The 11,565-nt window shown below is 48.2% G+C and overlaps 3 protein-coding genes across 3 annotated transcripts; 2 read left to right on the top strand and 1 right to left on the bottom strand.

The window, feature by feature from the left end:
- Positions 1 to 3,934: 3,934 nt before the first annotated feature.
- CMQ_3068 (uncharacterized protein) lies at positions 3,935 to 4,538 on the top strand (the record flags this gene model as incomplete). The annotated part of the gene is made up of 2 exons (XM_014317146.1): positions 3,935 to 3,959; positions 4,120 to 4,538. 2 exons carry the CDS (start codon positions 3,935 to 3,937, stop codon positions 4,536 to 4,538), a joined length of 444 nt encoding a protein of 147 aa, XP_014172621.1.
- Positions 4,539 to 4,909: 371 nt separating this feature from the next.
- Positions 4,910 to 7,591, top strand: CMQ_2981 (splicing factor u2af large subunit; the record flags this gene model as incomplete). Its single annotated transcript, XM_014317059.1, has 8 exons — positions 4,910 to 5,233; positions 5,295 to 5,559; positions 5,624 to 5,835; positions 5,893 to 5,915; positions 6,825 to 7,009; positions 7,075 to 7,107; positions 7,305 to 7,351; positions 7,418 to 7,591. The coding sequence occupies 8 exons, from the start codon at positions 4,910 to 4,912 to the stop codon at positions 7,589 to 7,591; spliced, it is 1,263 nt and encodes a 420-aa protein (XP_014172534.1).
- Positions 7,592 to 8,031: 440 nt separating this feature from the next.
- On the bottom strand, positions 8,032 to 8,467 carry CMQ_2885 (dpy-30 protein; the record flags this gene model as incomplete). The annotated part of the gene is made up of 2 exons (XM_014316963.1): positions 8,032 to 8,298; positions 8,363 to 8,467. 2 exons carry the CDS (start codon positions 8,465 to 8,467, stop codon positions 8,032 to 8,034), a joined length of 372 nt encoding a protein of 123 aa, XP_014172438.1.
- Positions 8,468 to 11,565: the final 3,098 nt, after the last annotated feature.

Genomic DNA, 11,565 nt, shown 5'->3' with positions numbered 1-11,565 from the left:
TCTCGTGGGGGGGGCGCCAGTGGGTGGGGAGAGGGGGGTGTTTTTCACCACCCCCCCCATTTTTTGGGGGGGGGAAAAATAAACCCCAACTTATTTGACAAATTTTTTCGCCCCGGGGAGCCTCTTTTACGGTTTTTGTGGGGAGGGGGGGACGTTTTTTCTGGGAACGGGGGGGGGGTTTTTTTTCCGGAAAACTTTGGAAGGTTTTGGCCCGGGGGTTCCCCCCCCCCCCCTTGGGTGGGCCCCCCCACAAGAGTTTTTTTGGGTTTCAGCGGACCTTTTTTGCGGTTCAAAGCCAGGCCCGGTCACCCAGGGGCCAAAAAAAATGGCGGGAGATGATGGGCCAAATTCGGCCGGCCAGCCCCTTTTGGACTGATCCAGCGGATTAATCGCGGCAAAGGGAGTCCCCGTCGTTACCCCATGTTGACGACGCCCTGTACGCAGGAGAAAGACCCAACGCTGGGCCAAAATTGAAATCTTGAAATGAAGCAGTTGCTAGAGATGGAGATGACGGCCACCCCCGAATGGCTACTGGGAGTTGAAATCGGTGTCACCACGATCACCAACGGCACGCAAATCAGTCTCTCCCAGAACTCCTACCTTAGTGATTTGCTCGAATCAGAAGGCATGAGTGAAGCTCATGCGGTGGCAACTCCGATTACCGACATGGTGAGACCCGACGAAGACCAGCCTCTGACTGACCTTCACCACTACCAGCACGTCAATGGCAAGCTCATCTACGCTTGCGTGATGACCAGACCTGACGTTGCCTTCGCTGTTCACCAGCACTCGAAAGTCATGAAGGCACCGCGGGAGTCTCACGCTAAGTCGATCAAGCGCGTGCTGCGGTACATTCGCGGGAAGGAGGAGTTCACCATTGTTTTCAAGCGACAAAAGGAAGCCCCAAAGGGGCACGTCACCGTCGACTGCTGGGCCGATGCCTCCTGGGCAGATGACCCCGTTGATCGCCACTCTACCTACGGCTTCGTGTTTAGAATCGCTGGCGGCCCTGTTTCGTGGTGCGCCAAGAAGCTACCGACCGTCAGCACTTCCACCTGTGAAGCTGAGTACGGCGCTGCGTACTTCGCGACGACCCAAGCCAAGTGGATCGAGCAGTTCCTTGACGAATTAGACCTCATCGCCGACATCACGATGTTTGTTGACAACAGCTCCGCGATCAGCCTCACCAAGAAGCCCGAATTTCGCGAGCGCTCCAAGCATTTCGACGTCAAATGGCACTATTTCAGAGAGTGCGCATTGGGAGGTTTACTGACGGTGAAGTACGTGCCGTCAGAGGATCAAATCGCCGATGTCATGACGAAGGCTACACCGAAGACGACGTTTGAACGTCTGTTGCCTCGCCTGATGGGCTGGGAGCCTTGAGAGCTCCCTTTTTGGGAGGCTATTCAGAGCCTCGTGGTTATTTTGTTTCGTGCTTCACCCGTGAAGCTTTTGGCTTTACCTTGTGACGCCTTGGGCAGACCGAGAGGATACTCGGTCTATAACAAGTGCGCCCATTCAGGGGGAGTGTTGAGTGCGGGAATGGAGCACACTGTGCGTTTTCCGGCTAGGGTTGGCCCTGCGCGTTCTGATTGGCCAGAATAGAGAAAAGTGGGGAATAGCCCCAGTGAAATCTCTGCGCCACAGAATCAGTGTAATGTAGCTTTTTCTTCCCTAGTACAACACGCAGATCACCACCTTCATGCAGGCAGACCCATACAGTGCCTTCCCCTTCCCCTGTCATTAGCTAAGTTGTGACAATTTGTTCAGCTTCTCCCGGTCCTCTTAGGCCGGGCTCATAACCTATAAAGGTTAAAAGAGGCTATACGTAGCGGTCATATAATGTGATGCACTATAAGGAGCAGGAGGCTAAATAGGGTCTAGTGTAGGCGAAAGAGTGTTGTGTACTAAGGAAGAAATAGATACATCGCGACCCTTCTAGGGATCCGTATTAATACTAGTGTCAGGCCCGCTTTTGTGCCTTCTGACCAATTACAGGCCCGTACGGCCAAGTGGGGCGGAAGGGCCACAGTGTGGCGGATTCCAATGCTTGACAGTAGCTTTATTAGCCTTTTTAAACGTCTAATAAATAAGGTAAGGTTATAAAACAATGTTATTTTAATACTATTAGTAATGTTTTTGTTGTTAGTTAAGATCTTACAATAATTTTAAGCACAATAGATTATTCGGTAAAGGCGTCGGTAAATGGGGTGGGTGGACAACACTTTCCGAAAAGTACCTGCTTATAGCAGGGGTTTCTTTGTATTTTAAAGTATCTTTTAGACTATCTTGTCGTTCTTGTACACATATTCTTTTCGGGCTAGCGTTGGGGGGGATTAAGCAAATCGTAGGGGGGATATAAGCCGTCCTTAATACTAGTGTCAGGCCCACGTTTACGACTTATGACCAATCACAGACCCGTACGGCCAAGAGTAGCGGAAGGTCTACTCCGTACAGTGTGGCGGATTCCCATGCTTGACACAATGCTGTATCTCTATGTTTGCCCGGCTTTCGATCTTCTTCTTTTGGCAATTGCAGATACATATCCTTTCCTTCTATGTTCTCCGAGACCCGTTTCGAACTTTCTCTTCTTGCTTCCCATGCCTTTTGAGTTCGATGCGTGCCCTTCTGGAGACAATACTTCTAGTCGGTCCGAAAATGCCCTCAGATTTGCAGTGAAGAGAACAGATTGCGCCCAGCCTGCATACTTGCCCCAAATTCCCCTGAAAAAAGATCCTATATCATGGTACATAGCCAAAGATAAGGTCTTAGATTTAGTAACCTTGAACTTGTAGTCACGCACTGCGATTTGCCACACGTGAGTATCCACGGGAACAGCTTCACCCCATCCCAACCCCATCAAGCAGACACAGTCAGCAACCTTAGGCCCAACTCCAGATAGAAGTAATAGGCTATTATGGGCGTCTTCGTATGTGGATTTTTGGGGGATTATTGTCTGCGCGTCTGGCCATTGCGGACAGTCCATATTGCGAAGTCCACTCAACCAGCTCGGCGATTTTTCTGTGGCGATTTTTCTGGCCGTTGCTGCGATGTACTTCGCTCTATAGCCGAAGCCGAGTTCTCGCAAGCGACTTTCAACGCTGTGATCCGCCAGAGCTCCTGGGCTAGGAAAATCGTAAAACCTCTCTCCGGAGACAGTACCTATGAAACGGCCATAATACCTACACAGGTTTTGCGCCATCTGTGAAATTCTGGAGATGTTGTTGTTGCTGCTGCAGATAAAGCACACCAGAGTCTCCCAAGCGTCTTGATTGAGAATGCGGACACCATTGAATCCCTCTGCCTTTTTACGGAAATTAACGTCATCCCGGGACCATTTCTCATAGAGGGAGCAGAGATTGAGCTGGAGGTTGAAATAGTTTCTTATGAAATCGCCTGTGTCATCTGGGATTATTTTGCTTCGTGGGTCGGAGGCCGCCAAGCTTGGATCTGGCCAGGTAGCCCGGAAGAATAAGTTCTCGGAGTCTTGTTTTAACGAAACAATGCGACCATGCAGAGCACAATGCCTGGGTTTGTAAGCTGCTAATTGACATTCTCAACACTTGAATTAGAAGCTCACCATTCATCATCAAGCCATTTCCAGCGAAATGACTGTCCGCAGCGCAAAATAGTATCAATGCAAAGCTCTTCTAGGCTGATTGGTATTTTCTGCCCCTTGGGCACTGGCATCCCGGCCATCGTAATGGCCAAAGTACAAGGATTGTGAAAGTAAGTTCCAAGCTCGTCGTGTGATAACTAAATTTTTGTAAAGGGGTGGTCTGCTGCACGTGCTAGTCCCAATAAAGCTAACTCAGAACAAACTCAATAAAAATTCCAGGCGTTGCTAAAACCATAACAACGTGCAACTTGTACCGCGAGTTTCTGTTCCATCAACAAAAAAACGCCGAAGCAAATAGATCGACCAGTCGCCAAAATGGACGGCGACAATTATTCTAGAGGTCAGTTTTAAAATGGCGCAAATTTGCGAACAGCACGATATTAACTCGGACATTACAGAGGGAGGACGGCAAGGTGGTTCCCGCAACCATCAGGTACGCGACAAACCAAACAATCTTTTGCTTTGACCCTTTACTCACGCAATTTTTCACAGCTGTCCAGGACTGATCGCAACGATCGTAGCGATCGTGGCGATCGTGAGCGAGGCGAGCGCAGCCGAAGACGATCACGCTCACCCGCAGACTATAGGGGAGGGAGAGGTTTACGTCGTGATGCAGAAGCTGACAGCTATTCGTCCTCCCGCAGCCACAGAGATCGGGAACGAGAGGACCGCTACTCTGGTAGAGACAGACGTGACCGAGAACCGTGGGATCGCGACAGAGAACGGGAACGGGACCGTGGTGTTAGACGAGAGGTGCGACGAGATGAGGATCGGCAATTACAGCGCGACGCGCACGACACTCGGCCTCGTGGTGGCCGTAGAGAACGAGAAAGAGATTTTGACCGAGATCGCGATCGGAGGCGGAGTCCCTCTCCGCCTCCCAAGAAGAGAGGAGCTACCCCAGATCTCACCGATGTGACGTCGGTCCTCGAAAGGAAGCGTCGTCTCACGCAGTGGGATTTAAAACCTCCTGGATACGAGAATGTCACTGCTGAACAAGCGAAGCTATCAGGAATGTTCCCGCTCCCAGGCGCTCCTCGACAGCAGACCGCAGACCCTACCAAGATTGCAGCTTTTATATCTCAACCAACAACAATGCAAGCTACCACCTCTGTACTCAAACCATCAAATTCTCGTCAATCGAAGCGCCTTGTAGTTTCGAACCTTCCATCATCGGTCACCGATGAGTCTTTGATATATTTTTTCAACTTACAGCTCAACGGGCTCAATGTTATCGACGATTCGGACCCTTGCATCTTATCTCAAATTTCTTCAGACGGCTCTTTCGCTATGGTGGAGTTCAAAGAGCCGATCGATGCAACTGTTGCTCTAGCGCTGAATGGTATATCTATGGAAGCTGAGGATGCTAGCGGGAGTGGCCAAAGCGGACTTTCTATCCAGAGACCGAAAGATTACATTGTGCCTGCTGTTGTAGACTACAGTGTTTATCACCCTGGCGTAGTGTCGAACGTTGTTATCGACACGCCATTCAAGATTGCAATCACCAACATTCCTTCTTATCTCTCTGACGAGCAGGTTACGGAATTGTTGGTCTCTTTTGGCGAGCTTAGAGCTTTTGTCTTGCTGAAAGACAGAAGCACTGAGGAATCGCGAGTAAGTTGTTTCTTTCCGGGAGAAGGAATGAGAAGTATCATGCCATCTAACATGTGGAAAGGGTGTTGCATTTTGTGAATATACCGAACCGCAATCGACGGACGTTGCCATTCAAGGTTTGAATGGAATGGACCTTGGGGACAGAAAGCTCCGAGTGCAGAAAGCAAGCATCGGCATCACTCAAGTCACCAGTGTCGAAATGGGTGTGAACGCCATGTCCCTCCTTGCCGGCACTATATCTCAAGAAGCGTCAGATGTTAGTCGTGTCGTCCAGCTCCTCAATATGGTCACAGCCGAGGAGCTGGTTAACAACGACGACTACGAGGGTAGGCAATGGCGGGGGCTGCTAAAATGAAATCATATTATTGATCTCGAACTAACGCTATTCAGATATTTGCGAGGATGTGACAGAAGAATGCGCCAAATTTGGTCCGGTTATGGGCCTCAAGGTTCCTCGGCCGGCTAGTGGGGGCAGGCACTCTCCTGGTGTTGGCAAGATTTTTGTCAAGTTTGACAGCAGAGATTCGGCCACCAAAGCACTCAAAGCCTTGGCGGGCAGGAAGTTTTCTGACAGAACAGTTGTTGCTACATACTTTCCTGAGGTAAGTCTGTAGAACCATATATCAATCACACAACAACGCTAATCATGAATTTGCCAGGAAAATTTCGAAGTTGATGCATGGTAAGCAGTGAGTTGAAGTTGCCAGCAATATCCAGCTGCCTGGTATGTCATCCTTTGGTTTGGTCATATCCACTACAACAGTATACTTTAAAACCTGGCACATCTCGTGTGAGCTATGTTGAAAGCAATAGACCATGCAACATGCTATTAGTTTGGGGCCCATGGTGCCAAAAGAGCTTTAGATTATCATTTTGGTTCGGCAATATGTGCCAAAAGAAATTTCCCGATTATTGCTTTCGTGTTCTTCAACGGCATCTTCAGTCATGTATCGGGGTCTAAATAATTCTAAATATCATCGCATTCTACCAATATTGCGTATTTAACACTGCATGATATGACAGCACATTACTAATTAATAGCCGAGTTAGCAATCAGATTGTTTGTAAAGCGTTGAGAAATTGAGACGAAAATGGACAGTCAGAAGTCCGCTTCATTCATTGAGTTCGAAGAACCCTAACATAAGAGGTACCAGAAAAAAAAAGTAGGTTGTGATCATCATGTAATCCATAGACAACAAGTCAAATGAAATGAGAGAACGCGACAAAACTTACCGAATAACTGTGGTTGCAACAAAGTAAAATAGCAGCCACCTTTTCGAAATACATAAGAGACAGAAACTAGAATCAAGCTACGTCGTACTCCGATTTTTTTGCCAATTTAGCTTGCCTGACAGTGATCGGATAATGTTTCGGAAGAACCATTAGTTGATCCGTGTGCTTTTTTTCTCCGCAAGCACTAATTTCGACCTGGCCCCAATAACGGAGGACCAGATTGTGCGTGTTCTGATTCTCACTCATCTTAGTGGGTTTTTTTTTCTAATTTCCTCCTTCAAGAAGATCGCCAACCTCAATTTCATTACTAGAAACCGTCAAGATATTTATAATATATCAAAATGGGTCGCCTTCACAGCAACGGAAAGGGTATCTCATCTTCGGCGGTTCCCTACTCTCGCACCGCCCCGTCATGGTTGAAGACGACTCCCGACCAGGTTGTTGAGCAGATCTGCAAACTTGCGAAGAAGGGTGCTACGCCTTCCCAGATTGGTGTTGTTCTTCGGGACTCCCACGGCATTGCACAGGTCAAGATCGTAACAGGTATGTATCAAAAATTGACACATCTGCACTATGCCGGCCCTCGTCCCTTTTCTAACAGTCCATAGGCAACAGAATTCTTCGCATTCTGAAGTCCAACGGTATGGATTAATTATTCCCAAAACAATTATCGCAATCATAGAACACAAACAGCAAAAGGGGGAGATGCTCGAAACAACCAGTTGCTTGCACTACTTCAAAAAATAGCTGGATCCTGTGTTGCTCGCAACTGCTCCTTTTCTGCTCAGCTTTATATTATGCCTCTAGTTGGTCACAGACTGACAGAGTGATGGTACAGGCCTAGCGCCCGATATTCCAGAGGATCTGTACATGCTTATCAAGAAGGTACGTGCTTGGGCCTTGTACTGTCTGACTTTTCTCTGCATGTAATTTGCTGCTAACTATGTGAAGGCTGTCGCTGTCCGCAAACATCTCGAACGCAACCGCAAGGACAAGGACTCGAAGTTCCGCCTTATTTTGATCGAGTCGCGGATTCACCGTCTGGCTCGCTACTACAAGACCGTTGGTGTCCTACCGCCTACCTGGAGATATGAGAGCGCAACTGCCAGCACGATTGTCGCATAAACGGCAATCATAAAACGGATGAACTGGATGGCGAAACGGGTTTAGGCTTGTCGTGGCGTTGTGGGAATGTAGGGCTCATTCGGTTCAGACGACCTTTTGTATCAAGCATACGTTCCGAATATAAAAAAAAGCTTCCAGAACTCCTTCAGATGTTTCAAATATTTAGTCCTGAGGTAATATGCTGTATCCGGTGGAAATGTACGGAGTCTGTACAGCTATGAAACCCTTGACCAGCGTACACTTCCAGCTGTTATGGTGTTTTATAATGCCAGAATGCTACTTTTTTCCCTCCAATTCTTTTGATCTTTGCAACAAGTATTCGCCAAGAACGCGCAACGGATCCCTAGGCCTGTGTCGTGACAATCAGCGATGGATAGAAATCAAGCAAGAGTCACCGTCACCAATGTCGTATATTCGCAAGCAAAGCACTGTGACTGAACTCACTGTTCCTTTGCAATCATCTTCATACCCTCCAATAGAGGTCCCGTCAGCTTCATGTTGATGTATTGACGGACTGGTGCACCATTAGGCGGAACTTCGTTAGGTATCGTGAAAGCTATTTCTGGGTGGCCAGATGCTGCGCGACTGCCCGTCTCATTGCGCTCGCCGTTGGCTGCTGATCCGGGGGCATGTCTTACTGGAGTTCCCACACGCGTAGGACGTGGAGATGACGCCGTATTCTGAGTGGCGTGCTGAAAGGCCGGTGACTGCCACCCATTGAAGTACCTGTTTAGAATCAGAATGTCGACAAGAAAGAAAAGCATCGCTCACATGCGTAGGGTCGGTCAATCCGTCTGCCATCGACGCATCCCTTCCCCCTGCAGTATCAGTTATAAATTTAGGGGACCTCACTGAGTCTTCGATGCCTCCAGACATTTTGTGTGGCTCCTACTGTTCATAATCTATTAAACACACTGCTCTTTCATACCCAGTTTTTGCTGTCTTTGTAACATTGAAAAAACCGAAGCTCTATCCGAAAGCCCCACTGAAATTGTGTCATGTGACCGCGCGTTTTTGTCTTGATTGCGAACGCGTCACCCCGCTCTATTTGAACCCAGTTTGGTCATTACATGCCAGTGAAAGATCATAGGTCGCCGGTGGTCATGGATAAGTTCATCACAAGGCTCTCCGTTCCCTGCTCCTCTTCTCCCGATGCCGTCGAAAACCAAGTTGATCCAAGAAGAGTCCTTTGAAAAAGCTAAAGTGGCCAAAGACGACAACCCATGCCACTATGGTGGTCTGTTCCTAAAAACACATATGGACGACAGAAATGCAGGAGAACTTGAAAGATTTGTCGGACAGACGCTCGCTTGGGAATTAACTTCGGTCGAACCTGCACCCTATTCGGCAGAACTTTCCAGTGGAGCCATTGGAGAGTACAATCCTGGGTTCGGTTCTGAGAACAAAGAGCTCGCACCAACATATCGAACTTCGATATATGTCGACGCCTTTAATTTGGCTCTTGGTACCGTCTTAGAGCATGAGTCTCATCTTTTTTCAAGCGGGGAAATGTCTGTTTTCTCAGCTTGGCGCGGTTTAGACTATGAAGCTCAATATCTGTCAGTGCTGTCCAATGGTTTACCACCCCATTCACATAAAACTAACAAGCCAGAAGATACGTTCGTTTGTTCCTGCGAAAAAAATCTACCTGGCACAGAGTTCAAAAACTGCGGTATCATTCGAACATTTCAAATCTAGGTGTGGCGATGTCGTCGTTGGAAGAGCGGAGATGGCTCTCTGCCTGCGAAGTCTCGAATACATCAAAGCTTCCGTCGTCCAATCATGCCTTTGATAATTGCTCTTTGAAAGGGCAAAGCACATTTGCATTTTTAGAGACATCCGAAGAACTTGTAACGACTGTTGACGAAGCGGGGTCCTTGCTTTCTCTAAACGAACTTAAAGTGGTCGCCAAAGAGTCAAAGATTAGGGGCAAGACGAAAGCTGAGCTACTAGCAGCACTGGTTGATATGAGTACGAAACAGATGGTTTTGATATTTACAGGTTCACAACTCTGTAATACGTTGCAGGAACCGAGAAGCGACAGAAACAGCAAAAAAAGACAGACCAGATCACACAATGGCGATTCAGACATGGAAGGACGACTGCTCCGAAAACTAAAAAAAACCACAGGGCCGTGTGTACGTGTATCTTCTGTCACATTTCGGCTATTTGAGCGTGTACATTTGGTTTTCTACAGAACGTGCGAGTGGACGGAAAGATCGTTGACTACTATCATATTGGCTAAAATATCAAAACGGAACTTTGCCGAATACGTGGTTTCAAGGACAAACAATGTTTTCGAGTCCCGACAACAGCTGCTTGAGTTTGAAGCAGCCTTACAGCTGGAACACGAAATCGATGAAATGATAGCTTCCAGCAACCCCCCCTACCTTCCGACACTTTTAACAAGGCTGTTCTCTGTTTCAATCGAGTTTCCGACCGTTGGAGACAGGGACTTGATGGATCTCGGCAACCACAAGTTAGCAGCTACCTTAATCGGTTTTGCGCAGCGCATGTGTTCACTCGAATAGCCCATACAGCAGCATATGCTCTCGGCCGTCTTCACCACTATAGCCAAGAACACGCCCTACTTGCAGAGTTGCTCCATCAAAAACTGTTCTATACCGCACGCCGCGGCTCTTGGTACCAACGCAAAGCCCTTCTTGAGGAGCACTATATGAGTGCCGCCTTTTCCAGTGTGGAGACAGGTGCTCTGAATGAAAATAGGAGAAGTTGGTATCAAAGGGCGGTAGCAACGTGTGAGCAAGCCCTCGAAGATCCTAGCTGTCACCTCATCTACCACCATGATTTGCGAAAGCGCCTTATTAGGCTAGAAAGGCGCCTTCGGATTCCCCGACGTCTTCAGCACGATTTCGGACATTTACAGTTTCTCGCCCCCGTTAAACATGTATTTGAAGGAACCCAGATCAAGCCTGAACGCGGAGTGCTGGGAGCTTGCAGCAAAAATCGAAACGGGAAAACCGTATGGATAGATGAATCAGAGGGGGGACTCCAATGCACTGTCGAGACCATGTGCCTCAACCACTACCGGAAGCAAGGATGGAAGGGCCTTCACTCCGAAGGAGGCATCATACGAACTTTATACGCCTACTTATTTTTCGACATCATTTTTCTCTATATTCCCGACGTTTTCCAAACCGCATATCAAACATCCCCTCTTGACCTCCCAACTGATGAATTCTACACGGCACGAGCTTCTGAAATCAATCGACGCCTCGTTGAAATTGCGAATGGTGGGGGGGAAGATATTGTGCGAAGCATACATATATCACAAGTCGGAAGACGCCCTTGTGTTGTGGGGCTGAACTGGGAATTTCCGTTGGAAGAAGTTGCTGAAATAGCTCGCTGCTTTAACGGTGGCGCACTTGCAGCGGTATGCAAAGTGCTTACGGAGGAGTATCGGCAGAGGGCAGGTGGCCTACCAGACTTATTGCTCTGGAGGATGGAACCTCAGCCGGAGGTTATGTTTGCAGAAGTGAAAAGCATAAATGACCGTCTCAGCGACACCCAGCGGCTGTGGATTCATGTCCTTTTGGAGGCAGGCGCCAAGGTGGCGCTTTGCAATGCTGTAGCCAAGGAGACCTGCGGCAACTAGTCACTCCTCGGCTATGCCGAGTGCTTTCTCTGTATTATAGAAGTATGGCAGTTTCGATCTCGACTCGCTGATCGTCACGACTACTGTCGTGATATATCAAGCCAAATGCAGTACGAATGCATTGAACAGATGTGTCACTAGCTAGTCATGATTTCCTATGGTAGGTTTTCGGGCCTCTCTACGATGGCCGACTTTTCGGCAATCTGAGATGCTAGGTGAGCCGAACCTGAGGGACGTTGTGCGCAAATATGGTAGCAACCGCATCACCGCAGTATCATACAAGCTAGAACTCACCACCCAAAGTTTTCCCCCAATTTCCCTCTAAACCAATTTCCCTCTAAAAAGGTAATACATGCCT

This window comes from Grosmannia clavigera (assembly GCF_000143105.1).
Source record: "Grosmannia clavigera kw1407 unplaced genomic scaffold GCSC_144, whole genome shotgun sequence".
Classification (NCBI taxonomy): domain Eukaryota; kingdom Fungi; phylum Ascomycota; class Sordariomycetes; order Ophiostomatales; family Ophiostomataceae; genus Leptographium; species Leptographium clavigerum.
This window is presented reverse-complemented; position numbering and strand designations above follow the sequence as displayed.